Raw genomic sequence first — 12,109 nt, 5'->3', positions numbered from 1 at the left:
TTCAGGCAGTAAATGGGCAATTGAAATTGAAAAAGTACAGGCATTAATAGTTGACCTTTGCGCTGGAAAGTTTCAAAACCAATTGAAATTAATTTCAAACAATTATAATTTTATTAAAAAAAAAGTATTAAAGAAAATTTAAAAAAAGTGGAAAGAAACGACAAATTTTTTGAAGGATAAAACAGCCAAATAAATGTAAATACTTATAAAACAAAAATAATTTGTACTGTCTTTTTGATAAGATTACATAAAATTCAAATCGAATTTAGTATTAACAAAATGCCTCAGCAAAGTAATGAAGCCCTCCGCCTGTGCGCCTGCGCTTGCGCATTGCCAACGACCGCACCCACCACATCCGTCACAGCTAACGCGACTATCACAGCTGTAGCAATAAGACAAATGCACTTCTTGCCAAATGCAGCGATATGCAGAACGCTTTTAATGCAAATTGCAATTATCTGCCTGCTCTCAACTGTAACTTGTGATTCAACACCCGCAACTTCGCCCGCATTTGATTCAGAGTCAGCGCCAATGCCTGCCTACTCACCACCGTTTGCCGCCCTGAGTACGAATGGCGATGAGCAGGCCTTCATAACGTCTTATAGACGCCTCAAGCGCACGCCCAACCTAGTTGCTGATAAAAGCCATGTTGCGGCGTCTACAGACACCGATGACGACTACTACGACGAGGAAGAGGAGGAGGAAGTGCGAGCCGGAAATGGGAACGAAAATGTCAGTGTACGTCAACGCCGTCATCAGCAGTTGGCATTGCCATCGTCTCGCTTTGGTTATGATGGCACCACAATTAAGCCGCAACAGTTCTATGCGCCACAGAAAGCGCTCTTTAACGAAATTGGTGGCCATGATAGCAGGTCATTGAATTCATCGATAGCGGCGCGTATCAATAATGATTTATCGGTTTGGAGTTTACGGGAAGATGATAAACGTACGGATTTATGTGATGTATGCAATTGTAGCGGTGATCCTTTTGTTGAAATCAGTTGTGATTATAATCAACGAAATGCGAGGGTAAGTGAAATTCTTTGTTCTCCTTTAGTTTGATAGACGATACATAGAAGAATTTTTATCTAGAGATGGTTGTCGTTTTTATGTATGGATATAGAATTGATTCGTTAGTTTGTAGTTGGCCAGCCCCCTGTGGCTATAATTTCAGAATCCTCTCATTTAGTATACGGGTCATTTGTCACAATTCTATCCTTTATAGAATATGTTCTTATGTAAATGCATATGTATGTATCTAAGTACTTTCGATTGCCATTTGTGGGCCATTTTAAATGTGTACGTAGCACAAACATTTTTATTTGCATCATTCCAAAATGCTTTAGGTGTGAGACCTGTCTCTCAATAAATAATACTTTCAGCCTAAGCCAATTAAAAACACCAAGTGTAGCCAAGCGCCTCTCCACCTGTCCCTCCAACGCAGAGGTGGTACCGCATGAAATACATTTAGGCGCCTGAATCCATTCGAACGATATGTATGACCTAACCAGCACAGCCGCTACATTTTAATTCGCTGAAATTTGTCATTATCGCCGTAACACCCGATTTACATGATTCAAGTACTTGAAAGCAATTCTTGCTCATTCTCCTTTGTGTTTTCTTTTTGCTTTTACACGTTTCAATTCTGTTGAATTCAAGTTTTTGGTTCTTTAAATGGGAAGCAACGAAAATGCTAAAAGCAAAGCAAGAAAGTTGAAACGACTTGACGGTACAGACGCATGTGTACTCGTCCCTTTTCTTCTCACCCCCTCTCTTCCACATGCGAGCAGAATTGAATTCAATACTTGAACTGTGTAAAAGCAGTCTAAGGTTAATTCGGCCCACTGTTCCAACGTCTGCTGCATTTGCCGATGCCAACGTAAATCTTCCGCAGAATCTTTATCTCCAACACTCCAAGCGCCGCCGCATCGGAAGTTGACTTATATTGTGGTTTTTGTACGACGAGAAAAGACTTACCTTAAGACTTAAGACTTAATTTGTATGAAGCATACCAAAATAACGCGGCGTCAACGCTAAGCGGTGGGAAAATCCGATTTTTACAGGGCGTTAGGTAGTGAAGTTGGCTGTAGAAAACGGCGAAACTGTCATTTTCGTGTTACACACAAACAAATCTATGTTTATTGTCGGTGTGATTTCTGCATTTGACGTAGCGTTGACGCTTTTGTTTAGGTATGACACTTCGGCGTTAACGCTAGGCGTCAGAAGCAGCTCCGCCCAGCGCTGTTGTTTAGGTATGGCCGTAAAACTCACATTATAATTTCCTATATGTACACATACATATGTATGTATGTTTGTATGTATTACAAGTACATGTATGTACAATAGGGTGGTCCAAAAATGCATCGAAAAAATTATACCCCTATGTTTTATTTACAAAACAAAAAAAATTTAGAGGTCGCTAAAAGCGCCCGAAGTTTTCCATGTATTTTATATGGGAAAAACCCCCTTTTCGTAGAAATGGTGTAGAATTCTAAAAAAAAACAATATTTTTCTATGGGAAAACTCTTTTCATCTGCAGAAGGTTCCCAATAATAATACCCAATTATTTATTTAACCATTTTTTCATCGCAACTATAATTTATAGGTCCGCCAAAAACCCACAAAAACCCCGAAAAATGCAATGGGGGGACAAATAAAAAATCGTTAGTATTAAAAAATGGTTAACTAAATAATTGGGTATTGTTATTGTAAGTCTCCTGAAGAGAACCAGAGTTTTCCGATCTTAAAATATTGATTTTCAAGAATTCTATACCATTTCTACGAAAAAAATACATGGAAAGCTTTGAGCGCTTTGAGCGACCTCTAAATATTTTTTGATTTTAAAATAAATAAACAACAGGGGCATACTTTTTTCATATAGAACAACCGTAGGGGGTGAGAGCATTACAATTCCGACTTTACTGTTTTTGGGCCACCCTAATGTACATATTATACATTATACACTGTACAAACACACGTTCATATAAGCATTTCTTGTGAATCGCTACTTCAATTACGAGTATTTAACATTAGCATACGAATATCTTTAGTTGATCAGCGCTGAGTAATCCCTCAGATACTGCGTTGTAGACGAGACCCCCAATCAGTTAAATTATATAATATATTTTACTTAAATGCATACACATGTATATGCATACATACATACAATTACTACATACTTTTTTCAACTCAAGTAAAAATTTTGCAAGATTTGTATTACGAAAAAAACGGCGCAAAAAGAGGAAAGAGGGACAAATTCACGCCAATATTATCGGCATTACATTTTGCAGGGCCGCATTCATGCATACATATGTACATACATATGTTTTTCTCTAAACGCACATAAATACTAAATTTAGATAAATGTAGAATCAACAAAATGTTCATAAACAATTGCGCCGGCATGGCCGCGCTATATACATATCATATATTATATGTACATACATATATAAGTACATAGTACATGCACATACTACTGTATGATACACGAATGCAGAATGAATAATTAAATTGAATAAAAATAAAAACATGAAAACAAATGCATAAATATATTTATATGTACATGCATGCATGTGTGTGGGTCATCAATAGCTTTTTCGCACGTTTTTAGATGAATCTACCAAATGACAGTTTCGCTTCCTTTAGTGTAGGCGGTTCTTGCGGTAAGTAATGGATGTTTACGTTGCTGATCACCTATTCATTATCTCGTTTTCTATATATTTTTTTTTTGTATTTTGTTTAGCGTTTCGAAATTTTTTAGGTGTGATAGCACTGTTCCACTTTTTTATTTATTCTAGTTTGTTTAAAAAAGTATTACATATTTATCTTTAAATACGAGAACATGCAATCAGTGCAACATTCTGTTATAAATGGTTGCTAATTTGTGAAGTAAAGTAAACAAAAGCAGCTGGCGATAAAGAAAACAAATGCCATTATTGAGTAATACTAAATGGACTTTTACACCCATTGGAACTGGCCTTAGCGAGAACAGAAACTGGCTAATCTCTGTACTATGTACATATCGCACTGCCATCTGTTGCGTGTAATTCCACTTGGCAAACGAGCTAAACAGTCGACCAACCATTCCATCGACCAACCAACTACTAACTCACTAACCGGACAATCGGAGAACAGACTTAACCAGTTTGTCAGGTATGTTGATTGACGAAATTAGCATCGGGGAAAAGTGGCGTCAACAACACTAAATAAACGTGAAAAAGACAGACACATATAAATTCATGTAGGTAAATACATACATACAAACAAATATACGAGTATGTTTAGGCGGATGTGCTTATAAATAAAAACAAAGCAGCCATAGATTGTCACACCGGCGAGCATATACCTAGTATCTATGTACATATATGGTATGTGTGTATATTGTTTATAAATACATGCATTTATCTTACATTATTTTTGTACATACATATATATATTTTAACGTGTGCGTTTAACATTGAAGTAAATATGTAATAATATAAATTTTGAGGAGTGGTTCCACTTTGCGTGTAATTGTTGGAGCTGAACGTGAAAATTGCATGCAGCCCAAAAGGGGGAGAAAAACAAAAGCAAAATAAAACTTTTGATATGGGGCACTCCATAGCGATATGCACTGGTCGCAGAAATCATAGAAACGTCTTATTTTGACCAGTTTTGACTACGTTTCTTTTGTTTATTTAATGCTTAATAATTTTCTATAAAAGTCTAGCTCGTAACATATGTAAATCAACATTTCAACCTTTGTACAGAACTCACAAAAAATTTTGTAATTTTAAAAATTTGTTATCTAAGAAATTTTTTCACTTTGCAATCAGAGTTTTTAGAAAAATTCTGGGTATGTGGTTTTGTAGCCCATTTAATTCTAGTATAATAATGTGTAAGTATCAAGTGGCTAAAATATTTTCGCAGAGGGTGGAGGTCCACTTGAAACATACATATGTACATTCGACTGCATCACCATAAAAGTTGCGGTTTTTCCGCCGGAATTACAAAATGTATTATACTCGCAAGACGTCCGCCAAAATATTTCGGAAAAATATTAAGATTTACGTGAGCTGGAGCGATTTGAAAATACCTCCAAAAATGGGGTTTTTTATGAATAAAAATAGTTTCTTAAAGAACTTTTTGAAAAAAATCCAGCTACTTTAAACTTGCAATTTATTAAACTAAATTACAAAACTTCATATAGGCATTTTTCAAGAAAAGGGAAGTCAGAAAGTATAAACTGATGTCAAAAAAAAAAAAATACGTCCATCTGTCACGATCCCCGGCTATAAGAATTTTGAATCGCAAAATTTTTTTCTTTCCGCTCCACCCTTATGTACACTCACATAACTTTTCCTTATTTTGCAATGTAATTATTTCTCAGGAACAGTTGAAGTTAAAATTTAAATAAATACAATAAATAATACCATTTTTAAGAAGTTTGTGCAAATAGAAAGAATGTTTTTTGCAGTGTAAGAAACAAGATAAATTTCTTTCATTTTTTTGATTAATTAAAACTTAAACCTTTCAAGTGTTTATCGCAGTTAGAGAAAATATTTAAATAATAAGTACATAATAACAAAAAAAAAATATTTTCAATGAAAAAACTCTGAGCCAAAAGTAGTTTGGTTATGCAAGCATTCCTTCTTTCGAACAACCTGTATCTACCAGGTTTATACATCTACTAGCATTGTGGATATTTTGCGGAAGATATACGGGCCCTTACGCATTGGTCGACGACGTAACGATGCCCTGTATGAGCTCCGCTGCCTTGGCCATGCCATTCGTATGGACACCGACGCTGCAGCTCTGAAAGTATCCAACTAGGAACCGGCTAGTGGTGGCAGAGGAAGAGGGAGGCCACCACTGCGTTGGAATGACCAAGTGGAGAAGGACTTGGCTTCACTTGGCATTTCCAATTGGCGTCAGTTGGCACAGAAGAGACACGACTGGCGTAATTTGTTGAACTCGGCTAAAATCGCTTAGGCAGTTACAGCACCAAATAAGAAGAACAAGAAGATATGTGCATATACAGTGGTGGAAAAATAAATAGGGACACGAAATTTTAACAAATCCTTCCTATATTTCTTTTGTTTACTAACGAAACCCATATAAATTCATATTTCAAACTTTGTGCAAAAATCATAAAAATTCTGCAAAATTGCATCTAAATTTTCAAATTTTTAATCAGATTTTCCAGAATTTTTTTTGCAGTATGCAGTTTTATAGCCCATTCAATTTTAGTAGAATGAAGTGTAAGTTTTAAGTCGCTAAAAAATCGCGTTGATTTTTGGCATTTTTTTAACGCATTTTCTTCCATACAAAGTATCATACAAAGTATGTTCGACAATTTTTCTTATATGGAAAAAAGTGCGTCATACATTCAGAATAAAAATTATCAAAAATCAATGAGATTTTTTAGGAACTTCAAACTTACACTATTAAAAATAGCTATGAACTGCACTCTCAAAAAAATTCTAAAAAATTTTTATATAAAAATTTGAAAAAAGAAAATGAATTTTTGCAGAGTTTTCATAATTTTTGCGAGTTTGAAATATGAATTTATATGGGTTTTGTTAGAAAAATAGCAAAAATATGCAAAAGTGTCGTGTCCCTATTTATTTTTCCACCACTGTACATATAAGAATTATATACATAGACTATAATAGCCAACCTGACTTAAACGCAAATAAGAATTATTTGCTCAGAAGTAAAGAGTTGAATGGCTGATTAACTAATTTTATTATTCTATCAAAAATAAATGTAGAAATACTTAAATGTACACGTACGCACAATCGTGTGACTAATGCAAATAATCTCTAATTTCGCTTATCGGTCACCGGCTGAAAGAAGATATAAAAATATACATATATACACTCGCATAGGTACGTAGAAATTTACAAGTACCTACTAGTATAATAAATACATACCAAGTATCAGATATATCATTTGCAACCAAATTCAAAATGATATTGTTTGCCACTTATGGTTATTTATTTCTTTTTGAGAATTTTCTATTAAAATGCAGTTCATTCTATGACAAAACTCATATAAAACCAGATTTAAAACTATGTAAAAAACTAAAGAAAAATCAAGAAATTTTGATAATTTTTAACCGAGTTCAAAAATGGAGAAGGTTATCATGTCGTCGGATTTTTTTTAATGTATGTTACCGCATAACTTTGGACCACGATTTCTATAATTATTTTAAAAAGGAAAGGTGTTACCTCACTGGTGGTCCCATACTTATTTGATTCAGATCGGTTAAAAAGTTTGAAATTTGGATGAAAATTTTTAGAATTTTTTTTTTTAGTTTTGTACATAGTTGATAATTCTTAAAAATAAATAAATAAACATAAGTGGCAAACAATATCATTTTGAATTTGGTTGCATAAATATCAAACACTGGCGGCTATTAATTTGTTAAACGCAATACTTTCTGCAGCATTGCAACATTCAACCGTTTTGAAATGGTGGCTAATTATAGCGTGCACACATCATCCGCCACACCGGTGAAGGTGAATCGTGAGTAATTTTTTGTGTATGAAAAAGATGAATTTGTAGAGAATTTAAATGAAAAAAACTTAACGAATTTCACTCTCGTATAAAATGTTTTTTGTTTATACTTGGCGTCTTAGGTACATAATCAGAGATGTTAAGTATTCCAAATACAAAATATAAGATACGTATGTATTTTTGTATTTAAATACTTTTTTGCAATAGCGTTTTGTATTTATATTTTGAATTTTTTTTTTTTTTTTTTTTTTTTTTTGTTATTTTTATGGCCTTTATAACCATTATATTCAACAATTTTTATGAGCTCGAGGCCGTTACCCGCATTTGTATTTCGTATTTTAAAATAATTTTTTAATTCTTCTTTATTCGTCATATCATAAAGTTTTTTTGACATCTGCAAATTCTCTAATTCGAATTGGCAAAAATGTAAGAAGATCATGCAAAGCGCAAGACACAGCCGATTGCAAATTTGCTTAAACTATTCTCTTCATGTTTTCATTGAGAAGCGATGCGCAATCTTGCATACTTATGTATATTTATAACGTCACCTAAGATGCAAAAGGCCGTGACACACACAACTTTTTTTTTACATAAAACCATGAAATTGCATCGTAATCAATCAAAAAGTGCATTTTGGTCTTTTTTTGAATAATGTATATTTAAATACTTTTTGTAAAACTATTTCGTGTATTTTAAATACTTTTTATTTAAGGTTTTTGTGCTTTGTATTTAAATATTTTACCAAAATTTTCAACATCTTTGTACATAATCGTACTTAGGAATTTTATAAAACGCATTTTTTTGTTTTGAGTTTTTACGCGAGATTTTATGTGTAGGCGCTTATTTATCATACTTTCCTTACGAACGATTATTTTTTACATTTTATGGCTTCGCTGTTCCTTTAAAGTTTACTTTTTGCTGATTACGGCATACAGGGGCGTACATATGTACAAGCAAATGGTGATAAAAGTATGATGAATAAATACATACTTATAAAAAGGAAGCTTTTAAATTCTTGAGATCATTTGATATTTTATTATTTTTTTATAAAATTATGTAAAGTTGCGCGCAATGTACAAAAAGTCATTGAATTTCTTTGATGCAAAAAAATATATATTTCAATTTCTGAATCATATCCCACAAACTAATGCACTGACCACATACTTATATACATATGTGTGTGCTTTAATCTATTTTTAACCGACTTCCAAAAAAGGAGGAGGTTATCAGTTCGTCGGAATATTTTTTTTTTCTTTTTTTTATGTATGTTACCGCATAACTTTGCACTACGTCAACCGATTCCAATAATTCTGCAACGGAAAGGTAGTGTCTCAGAGGTGGTCCCATACTAATTTGGTTTAGATCCGATCATTGGATCATGAAATATATAGATATATATATATTTTTTTTTTCAAGTCGGTTTTTGTTTTGCTGAAAATTACTTGTGTTATTCGTCGTGCGCTGGTCAATACAATGTTCCCTTCATCCCCTTCAGCCTTCAGACGATATTATTTTACCAGTGCTCACAGACTATTGTCTAAAAAAAACTACATTTTATCGGCTGGTTAAAAATAATAATTCTATATAGAGAATCACGGTCAGGGGTAGTTCCTAGAACAAACGGCTCTCTCCAGTTCTACTCTAACTGGCCCAAACTAGTACAAATCACCGGGGTTAAAAAGGCCATTCTGTCTAGAGGCTAGTTTTCACTATATCATATTTTGACAACAAATTTTTTAAACATATTTTGACACAGATTTATAAGCTTTTTTTAGTTCCATTTGACAATGTGTTTTCAGGTATTTGACGAGAAATGCCATTGAATTTAACATAGTGAAAACCAGCCTTAGCAGAACATTACGGCGGCTTTCGGCAATAGAAAAAATTATCTAGTTCAGGAACGGTGCTGTAACATCTTCGTATTCATTCGAACAACAAAACTGCTCTTAGGGCCTCGAAATTTGTACATTAAACTCAAAAAAAGTTTCACCTTTTCAACTTAAGACTGATAGCAGTAGTTCTATAGATGCCAGGAGTTCGCGACAACAATATTTACAGAAGCTGCAGATATGAAATCAGAAATCTTAAGACACATGCTGTACTCAAGTCCTGCACTTTTTAGAAGAAGACATGAAGAATTTCTTGCGTTCAGACATTTCCGAATATCTGAAAGATTAAGTAAGGTTACTGCAATTGAGCTGATAGGTCCAGGTTGGCTTGATGTCACAATGTTTGCAAATCACGAACCTAAGTGTGTCGAGATTATTAGATACTGCCAACCACGCTAACTTGACCTAACCTAACCGAACACAGCTTTTGAAGACGGTCAGTAAGCATTTTATTTAAAAAATTTCAAACCCCAAAAATATCACTTGGGGTTTTGGGGGATAAAGACGATGTTATATACATTCGCGAACAAAGCTATATACATACATATAAGCTAGCTTTTTGGTCTCCCAAAGTGCACTTGCGATATGGGGCGAACACTTATCACTTATCGCAGATAAAGTGAGAATAGAACTATGTAGTAATACGGCTAATAAGCAGTGAGACTCCTCACGGTGGGCAGGAAGCGAAGATAGGTTGCATAAAAATGTCGACAAAATCTGAAAGCAGGGTTGTATTTGTTGATATCTTAAGGTTAAGAATCCGCTTAAATTGAAATCCTAGCTGCTCCTGTTTTAAAGATATCCACATTTTATATACTTCTGATAGGATATATTTGCAAAAGAGGAAGGCGTACTTCTCGATAATTAGAGCATATTTATACGAAAAGAAATCTCATACAAATCTGTTCCCCTTTTTTAACTCACTAAAACGGATCAAATCAATGTGAAACATTTTCATTTTTTCCTACCGAAAGAATAATTGATCGAGATTTATTGGGCGCTACCGGTATACAACTTAGATAAAACACCACAATTACTCTTTTCTGTAGCGTGAACTTTCTCATTACAAACACTTTCAATATCGCAATATATGTATGTATGTATACAATATTGTATGCTATATAATACGGTAGTAATTTTTTATTAAAGGTTTGTTGCTATAAGCAAGTAGCGCAGGCAAGTCGCACTGCGCTTGTGCAAGAAATAAAAATGCTCTAACTTAGGCCAACGGTACTCCGCATAATAAGTAAATAAATTCAAAGCTTGTATGAGATTTATTTTGGTATTTATGTACTCTTCTGTCAGGAAATAATGACTATTGTACATCCAGAACACAAATGCGATCATAAAGAAAATCGCATGAAAGTATGCGCTTTGTGTGTAAGGCTGCCAGACGTCCCGCTTTTCCCGGACATGTCCCGGTTTTAGACTATTTGTCCCGGTGTCCCGGTTCAACCTTAAAATGTCCCGGGTTTCATTTAAGTGTCCCGGTTTTCAATTTGATTGCACAAATTTTGCTTAAAAATGACTACGCTGAGAGAAAAAGGCGTTGTAATATTAAGAAAAATTTTATGAATTTACTGGGGGAAATAACGCATGGTAAACATGAATATGTTTTATTTGATTATCGTTTTGAAATGTTCGTACTTAAAAACAATACTTTCATACCACGCACACGTGGTGTTGAATCAAACTGAACATTTGAATGCACATTTACATGTCTGGCTGTAGCTGAGTGCACGAAGATGCTTGCCACAATTTGCTAATTTCCAGAGCGTCAGGGTTCAAATCCCATTACAGACAGCATGGAATTTAAATAAATTTTTTTTTAACTTTATTATGAAAAAGCATCCGTTAAGTGCAAAGCGCTTCATTTTAATATTGGCGTATTTCAATTGCATATTTCTATACTAAATACTAAAATTTGTATACTTAAATTATTACGAGTTGGGTTGGTGCTCTTTCATATGCGATTTTTTTTTTAAATGTAGCACGTTTTGCATAAGCAATAGTTGATGATTAATATAAGTATGTACCTAAATACGTTAAAATGACATGCACAGAGTTTTACAATTATAGCAAAAGCCAGAAGTTTTGAAACAAGCTCACAGCAACGAAACAAATGACTGATATTTTAATGTTACCTTGTATTTATTTATTTTTTTTTCGTGAAACCTAGATTACTTATAAGTACCGTGCCGTACAAAATTATTGGCTCGGAGACACTTTCATCTGATCACAATTTCTAATCAGATCTTATAAAAAAATGTTTAAAATGTAGCTTTTGAGCCAATTAGTAAAGTGCAAGTCTGAAGTTACCAGAAAATTTCGTTGTTTTTTGCAATTATTTATTTTTTGCTGACAGTGTCTTCCACATACAAAAAAATGTCGAACATAGTTTGTATCGAAGAAACTCTCAGTAAAAACAATACCAAATATATTGCCTCGTTCAAAGCCATGAGCAAAATCGTGAATACATGGTTTTCCGCATAACAAGCGGATCTTAGTAATTTTGATAAAAATCTTAACGAACTCCGCACAGCTTTGAAAAGTACTGGAATTTCTCAAACTGTCAAAATCCATTTTATCCTTAAACATTTAAAGCAATCTATTTCATTCTTGAATAACGATGGTTTAGGATTATTGTCCGAGCAGGCCGGGAAGTCAGTTCATAGGGAATTCATTAAATTCTGGGATAGATTCAAAATAAATATGATTGA

At 33.8% G+C, this 12,109-nt stretch overlaps 2 protein-coding genes across 2 annotated transcripts in view; one reads left to right on the top strand and one right to left on the bottom strand.

The window, feature by feature from the left end:
• LOC118733653 (E3 ubiquitin-protein ligase highwire-like) overlaps positions 1 to 12,109 on the bottom strand; it is a gene marked incomplete in the record, with an annotated part of 173,312 nt that overhangs the window by 74,434 nt on the left and 86,769 nt on the right.
• LOC118733655 overlaps positions 7 to 12,109 on the top strand; it is a 54,357-nt gene continuing 42,254 nt past the window's right edge. Inside the window, exon 1 of the mRNA XM_036463152.1 lies at positions 7 to 1,029. Within this exon, the coding sequence (XP_036319045.1) occupies positions 280 to 1,029 (750 nt within the window). The 5' untranslated portion in view covers positions 7 to 279. The remainder of the gene's footprint in view (positions 1,030 to 12,109) is intronic.

Source organism: Rhagoletis pomonella, unplaced genomic scaffold, assembly GCF_013731165.1.
Source record: "Rhagoletis pomonella isolate Grant_MI unplaced genomic scaffold, Rhpom_1.0 Rhpom_scaffold_00002, whole genome shotgun sequence".
NCBI classification, from domain to species: domain Eukaryota; kingdom Metazoa; phylum Arthropoda; class Insecta; order Diptera; family Tephritidae; genus Rhagoletis; species Rhagoletis pomonella.
This window is presented reverse-complemented; position numbering and strand designations above follow the sequence as displayed.